The sequence below is a fragment of the Suricata suricatta genome, chromosome 11, assembly GCF_006229205.1.
Source record: "Suricata suricatta isolate VVHF042 chromosome 11, meerkat_22Aug2017_6uvM2_HiC, whole genome shotgun sequence".
NCBI classification, from domain to species: domain Eukaryota; kingdom Metazoa; phylum Chordata; class Mammalia; order Carnivora; family Herpestidae; genus Suricata; species Suricata suricatta.
In genome coordinates, this window is record NC_043710.1 from 100740792 (window position 1) to 100748474 (window position 7683).

Genomic DNA, 7683 nt, shown 5'->3' on the forward strand with positions numbered 1-7683 from the left:
GCAGCCCCGGCTCCACGCCTCCTCGCCCTCCGCTCCGCAGTGCAACAGTTTGCACCTGCCGAGGACGGCCAGGGGGCTCTGCTGGGTGCCGCGCCCCTGCCGCCGCCCCCGAGGCTCTGGTCCCCGGGAAGAGCCTCGAGCCGGGGCCAAGAAGGCTGGAGAGAAGGTCCGTTCCCCAAACTTTGCAGAGGAGAACCCTCACCCTTCCGTTTCCAGTCCCCCTAGAAAGGAGCAGGATACTGTCGAGTGCGGGGCATGGCGAGATGGGAGAAGGGGGCGTTTGCGGGGATGTGCTTTAGCTGAAAAAGGTGTTACAGCTGCCTTTTTTTTTTTTTTTTTTTGGTCGGGGGGAGGTACCAGGGAAGAAGGCTATAGAAAGGATGGAGCGCGATCCTGCGCGTCAGCCCTGACCACGGACAGAGGCGGAGTAGGATGTGGTTGTTGTGGTCCCCCATGGGCACGGGACTTAAGGGATCTGAAGCTGGCCGGCCGGGGAAGGAGAGTCTGGAGGGGGAGGGAAAAGAAGGGAGCACTGCGTACCGGAGCCTGGCTCGCTGGGCGGCGGGGGGCGGGGGGTGCTGGAAGGGTGGGATCCACGGGAAGACGTCCACTAAATGGGCGAAGGAAGGAGGCGAGTCGGCGCTCTGGGAAGCGGGGACCGCGTTCCCAGGCGACTGTGTGTCGATTGCAATTAGAAAGTTGTGGAGGGCGCCGGAAGGCTGCCCTATCTGCTGAGTAATCCGTATCTCCGCGGTGCCGGCGCAGACCCCTTCCCAGCGAGGGGGCGCGGGCAAGAAGCCGGCGCCTCGGGTGTGCGGCCCAGGAGGTGGGGGGATGGGCGGACCGGGGTCCGAGGGCTGCGCCCCGCCGAGGCAGCGTGGCCGGAGGGCCCCTCTGCGGGGCTGGCCGAGCCTCCCGGCCCTCCGCCCTGCCCCGGGCAGCGGCCGGGATCCTAACTAAGCCTGTTCTCTTTGCAGCCTGGTGCCTTGGGAAAGGAAAAGGGCGCGCGGACACGCGTTCCAGGCGGGGCCGGAGAGGACCTCCTGCGCGCCGCTCGCCTCCCGCCGGCTAGCTCTCCACGGTTGCCCCCTCGGCCCTTGGCTCGCGCGTCAGCCCCTCCCGTACCAGGGAGCGGTTTTGGGTGGCGTGGGCTCCATCCTCTTCTTAGCTGGTGGGAACGGTGTGCCCGGGAGAGGAAGTCTGGTGGGCCCGGCCCCTCCCCGCCCAGCGCCGATGAGTGCCAGGGCGCCCAAGGAGCTGAGGCTGGCGCTGCCGCCGTGTCTCCTCAACCGGACCTTTGCCTCCCCCAACGCCAGCGGCAGCGGCAACGGGAGCGCCAGGGGCCCGGGCGCGGGCGGCAGCGGCGGCGGCACCTGCATCACGCAGGTGGGACAGCAGCTCTTCCAGTCCTTCTCGTCCACGCTGGTGCTGATTGTCCTGGTCACCCTTATCTTCTGCCTCATCGTGCTGTCCCTGTCCACCTTCCACATCCACAAGCGCAGGATGAAGAAGCGGAAGATGCAGAGGGCTCAGGAGGAGTATGAGCGCGATCACTGCAGCAGCACCCGCAGCGGCCAGGGGCTACCCCCCGCGGCGAGCACCCGGGCCCCGGCCCCCGCAAAAGATACCCGGCTGGAGAGGCAGCCCCGGGACTTTGCCTTCTGCGGCCCCTCCGATGCCTCCTCCTCGTCTTTGTCCCCTGGCCTCCCGCGCCAGGCTCCCTGCGCTCCTCCGCCTCCGCCACCCGCGCCCAGTCCCCAGGGAGCACACGCAGCCTCCTCCTGTTTGGACACAGCTGGCGAGGGCCTCTTGCAGACGGTGGTACTGTCCTGATTGTTGAGCCCCTCTCTCTTCTCCCCTCCCTCATGCCCAGCATCTTGGCCTTCCTTGCTTTTCTCCCCTCCATCTTTCCTCTTCCACTTTTCTCTGGCCTCCCTTCCCTCTTCCTTCTTTCCGTATCCGCCCGCCCCTCACTCTGTTTCTCCTCCGCCGAGGCACTGTGCGGTATTTGTAAATATTGGGCAAGGAAAGTCTCGGAAGAAGAAATAACGCTGATAATACTTTATTATTAATATTTATAGTAATTATTATAATACTAATAACACAGTCCAAGCGCATGACAAATCACATAATTTCTCATTTGTCAATGAACGACGCGTCTTCCCTCTCCACCCTGCACCCCCCCACACACACACAATAAGGAGGAGAAACCGCACAAGCTACCAAATATATATAAACAAGGCATTGATTCACGGAGCAAAGGGAGCGGAGAGGCCCGGTGTGTTGTACATAGCTGTCAAGTTAAGGTTCAGTTAACTTCCTTTCCTTCCGCCCCAACCCCCACCGCAAGCTTTCTCTTTTTCTTCAGCCGCCCTCCCTTCCCCATTCCCACCCTCAGCCGGGCTCAGGCAATAGTATATTATAAAGAAAACGTCTACATTAAGCAACAGAACTATAAGAGGCCGCAGAGACAGTCCCAGGAAAACACCGATGACATGAACCGATCTCCGTCCGCCCTCGTCTCACCCCTTAGTTAACCATTCCCTTTTTCCAGGACCAGGCTTTTAAATTTACTTTTAGAAGTGTCCCTCGCTGGCTGAAAATCTTTAAATGAGTGAAAGAAAGGAAGAAAGAAAGAAAAAGAGGAGAGAAAGAAGAGGAAGAAAAGAAAGAGAAAAGGAAAGAAGGAAAGAAAGAAAAAGAAAATGAAAAAGAAAGACAGACCTGCTGCTTTTGCTGCCTGCCCTGCTCCAGGCCCCACACCTTTGAGTTGTGGCATTTTCGGGATTCACAAAGGATCCAGGAGCTGTCCAGCCAGGGCTGGTGCTGAAATTGCTTCACCAAACTGGTTACTTTATTTGGTTGTGCAGGCGGAAGAGGGGCCGTTTTGGGAAGTGACTATTTTAGCTTTTTGTTGGCTTCTTTCTTCTTTTTCTACAATCGGGTTTGTGCGTGTACTATTGGTTTTATTATTAAACATTGCATAAGTTACCTTTTTTGTAAAAAAAAGAAAACAAAAAGTACTAGGTGTGCAGTACTGAAATTGCAGTATCTAACCAACCAGAATGTTTCTGTTTAATTTTTAGAGCAAGTGCACCTTTGTTATATATTTATTATATTGGTACCAAATATAGAAGCAAACTATAGTTCTGTACTACATCCTCCAAACTGTATAGTCTTGTTCTTAATTTCCAGCTGTTGATACAATGGTTACCACTGGATGAGTGATGCCGTGGTGCAGGCCTGGCTTCTGCTGTTTCCAGAAGTGTTCTTTTGTACCTTACTCTGTAGTGGGCTGTTGTAAAGAGATAACACATTTCTTTCTTTCTTTTATTTTTTTATTTTTTATTTTTTATTTTTTTGGCGAATAACAGAAACAACCATATCAGAACACAAATAGATAATGGATGTGCAGGAATGCCATCTATTAAAACATGGTTAGCATTGAAACAGTGCCTCTAGTCCTCGCTGCATGCATCTACACCACCTGGAGGCGGTGATGTGTGTGCTGGGTGTCCTGAGTGTGTTTGGGAGTGAGACTGGCAGGGGTATTGGGCAATTTGGATGACAGGACATGCAAATTTCAAGAGAAGTTAAATCTCATAATGCCTTGTCTGATAAAAACATATGAAGCTTGTTTAGTTAAAAATGTGTGCCTGCATCTGAGGATGCAGTGAGAGAAAGGCTCTTTCTCTTTTCTCATTCTGGCTTATCTGCCTTCACTGGATGTATGGGGGGGAAAAAACAGAGAAAAACACAGTGAGAGAGATCAGTCTTTTTGTTCGCTCTCCTGTTGCCAGACCAGGCCATCTCTGTTAGAAGTGGAGTTCAGAACTATGCTTATTTACCACCCTCCTTCCCTTGGATTGAGGATAGAAGGGCCAGAAGCATTTTCCATCTTAATGATATGCAGTGACATCCTTTCTTGGGAATCACTTCTTTGACAGCTATTTAAATGTTTGGATAATGTATGCATGAGAATGTTCTACAAAAAGTTCAACCAAAAGAGTTCTTATTACCTGCAGCGTGTAAGGCCAGTGCCCCTGAGTGCATCCCTCTCTCTAGTAAATAGTAATTCTAGATCTTCTATCTTGGTTCCAGGCTGATGTGCTCTTATCTAGAGAAGAGATTACCTCTGAGGTTTTAGATCATCTGTTAAGTTGCCCAAGCTCAGTCTGCATCTTTTATACAAATAATTTAATAAACCTAATTTTAATTACCCATTAGATAGTCACTCCAGTCCTTTCCTGAAGCACAGCGGATCACCACCGAAGCATGCTGTCTGTTGTGATATTAGGACAACCAGGTATAATCTTTGGGAACAACATATTAGACAAGGAACCAGATCCCCTCCAGTGCCTTAGTCACTTCTGCGTAATAGGTAAAGAGAGTGCATTAACTCCCTCAGGCCACTAGGGAATCCTTGAGTGCATCAGAGCTCTGAATGGTACATCAGAATGACTAAGGCACTGTGAAGAAGAAAGTCCATTAATTTTTGTAGCTCACCCTCGTCCAGCTGTAGCTCTTTAATACCTTATTACAGAAGACTTTTGGACTTGAAATTTGAATTGAATCAGGGACTCAGAAGGGAGCTTCCTCATTTCCAATAAGCTCTACTAAGTGCATGGATATTACTTTCTCCCCCTTATTTGGTGCACTTTGTACAATGAATAATTTCCCATTTTATTAAAGCAATAAGATGTTCTGTTGTGAGCAGTGCTGGATGATGATTCCATTTCCTTGGTGCTGAAGCTACTTGCACGTTCTTGCCTTACGAATCACCGTGCATCCAAGGCGTGCAATAGTAATCCCTCCGCGGAGCAGCCTCCACACTCGAGGGGGTAATTATGAAATTGTCCTATATAATTTTCCCCCAAAGGAACAGAGGACACAGGAGAAATGAAAGCATTATGTATACTGTTTAAAAAATATCTTGATACCTCTAAACATGGGCACACATCCGTAATATACTCTTACTGTGCACCTTTAAATACGTATGCCTTTCTCCATTAACTGACTGTGGTTTAATATTTTTAATAGCGCTCTTTGTAAGGATCATGTGGTTTGTGAGGCAGATTTCATGCTGAGTTTAATATTCTTAGAATTCAAAGCTTCTGGTGGTATCACTTGAGATTTTTATGATAGAGAATTACATGAAATTCTAGTAACTCCAGTCCCCACACCAAATTATTGCAATAAGCACATATCCAAGCAATTTGCACAGACCCCATTTAGAGCATTGCATCTTATTGAGCTCAAATGCCAGTCTCAGGAGTTTGGGATGCTATCAACAGGGCATTTTGGATTTCATTTATATGAAACGAAAGGCAATCTGGAAACAGCTAAATTTATTTGAAGGATTTTTATCCATGCTGTCCCGTCAAATGAATTGCTTCAAATCCCTGTAGCTACGGCCCAACTTCTGCACTTGCTCTTCGGTATTAATAAGGTGGCATGCTTGATTCTTACTGTTTTTAAAAATGAAACAATTGGAGAGAGAATATCATTATGTCAGCTGTATGGGACTCTGAATCTTAAAGATGTAGATGAATATAATCTTCTTTAGAATTTATATACACCCATAGATATGTATTTATATATGCATACATTTTGTACAAATTTACAATGGACTTTTTGTATTCTCTTTTCTGTCATTACAAGAATGAGATGGAGACCAAATAGTTGTTCCATCCTCTTACCCAGAGAGGATACTGAGAAGTCAGGTATATGCATGTACTTATTTCTCTGGCGTTAAATCCGGATGACTTTCTCTTTATTTAATGAAAGGGGAGAGTCTTGGTTGGCTCTGGGAATTGGTAATTAGATAAGCTTCCTTTTCTAGTTAGTGACTCAAATGTAGCAATGATAATGAACTTGTGACCATATCTATGTGGTCTAAATATCTAGATGGAAAGCAAAAATATCTAGAAGAGCTTTAGGGCTATCTGGACCACAAACCTGGATTGTGGCTAGATTTTTTTTTTTTTAATTATCAGCCTGTATGTTGTGTGGAGATACAACTTATATCTGCATATCTAATGGTAAAGTGAAAATATGACCATTATCTGTTTAGTTTGATATGTAGTTTTTAAAAAATATGGGTAAATTAGCTTTAAAAAAAGACTTTGGCATCTGACTTTTCCACCATTTCTATCTATATCGATTGACTTAATTAGATCATGGTTAAAATTCCATTTTTTCCATTGTGTCGACATTTGCTTTAAATGCTTTTCTGTGGGTGACAGGTGAGCAGCTGCTAGCGGATGTTATGTGGAAGTTACAGGTTAAATTAGAACCAGAAACGTTCATCTGGTCAGGTCCATTCCCCTGTGAATCTGGACTTTGAATCTGAATTTGAAAACCTTAATCTCGGCCATCCTTTTTGGGATTAGTGATCATTAGGTGTTTTCATTCACATTAGAATGAACTGATCCGTCTGTAGAGGGGTATTTAATCATTGAATTGAACATCACTCTGATTCCGATTTTGGTTCTGATTTACTTGATATCATTTGAGAAACAGCTTTGATGACTTGACATCAATAACTATTAATGTCACCAACCTAGTAATACAATTGGTGCCATATAGGAATGCTTAGCTAAGAATAAGAGTTTAATTAACTTTCATTGGGGACAGTGTCTTATTAAGGTAGTTCTACCTTTTTTGAAGCAGGGACACTTGTGATTTCATTGGGTTGTTTGTACAGGGAGATTAACAACAATAATGACAAGAGCAACAGAAAACTGATTTTTGAACTCAAATATATCTAATAGAATAAAACAAATACTAGAATTCATGGAAAATTTGTTTTGCTTTTCTATCAATAAAAGAGTTTTCTTGTTAATTGGCATTTTGGACACTATTTCCTTATTACTTTATATTATACGGAGATTATAAAGTTACTCATTCTTTCGCCCTCAGACTCTCAAAGAAATTAATTTCCATTTTCATTATTACTCATCTGACCTTCACAAACCAACCATGTTGAAAAATGAAAAGTTTATTAATTTTAGTATAACCCTATAAACCGAGTCCAGTCCACTAATTTAGCAATTTTTGTGGAAGATGCTCAGGCTCTTCAGGTCATATACTTTGTCTTTCAGATTTCCTCTTTCCCTGACTGCACTTCTCTACTATAATCGGGTATGTGGAGAAAGGATATGGTTGACACGATTTTGTGGTGGCTAGGGAAATGGGGAGCCTCAGATTCGTAGAAATTCCCTGAGTCCTAGCTGAACTCTGCTGGAAAGTAGTTGAGTAGGGCTACCCTCCAGGCCGAGGTGCTTTTGTGCTGACATTGACCACTGCAGTCTTAGACCCAGTCTCAGGTCCTCTTCGGTGGGAGTCGGTGTATCCCGCACCTGCCGTCCCTAGGTCGTCTTCTTGTAGATACAGAACTTTGGGGTGTCCTGCACACCACCAGCCTACTGTGGAGAGGCATGGGTTCTAGTCCAGGATTAGTCTCCTACCACTGGCACCTCCATTCATCTAGTCTCCTTTCGTGTTAGATGATGCCATGGAATAGATTTTCATTCCAGAGCGAGAGGTTGCCTTTAAGCCCTAATCCTTGGGCTTCTCCAAAACTATTTACATGTTTATGAAGCACCACCCATTTCTTTTTGACTCTTAACTCTGTGTGGAGAAGAGAAGCATGAAAGCCTTAACAGCTGCCTGCCTCACTCT

At 46.5% G+C, this 7683-nt stretch overlaps 1 protein-coding gene across 3 annotated transcripts in view; it reads left to right on the forward strand.

Annotated features, from left to right (window-relative positions):
* The window catches only part of C11H11orf87 (chromosome 11 C11orf87 homolog), a 7732-nt gene extending 882 nt beyond the window's left edge, over positions 1-6850 (forward strand). For 2 of the 3 annotated variants that reach the window (XM_029915301.1, XM_029915299.1), the window contains exon 2: positions 978-6850. In XM_029915301.1, the coding sequence (XP_029771161.1) occupies positions 1234-1833 (600 nt within the window). In that variant the 5' untranslated portion in view covers positions 978-1233 and the 3' untranslated portion in view covers positions 1834-6850. Of the gene's footprint in view, positions 1-355; positions 428-977 lie in introns of those variants that run through there. The other variant, XM_029915300.1, reaches the window with a different exon arrangement.
* The last annotated feature ends 833 nt before the right edge of the window (positions 6851-7683 follow it).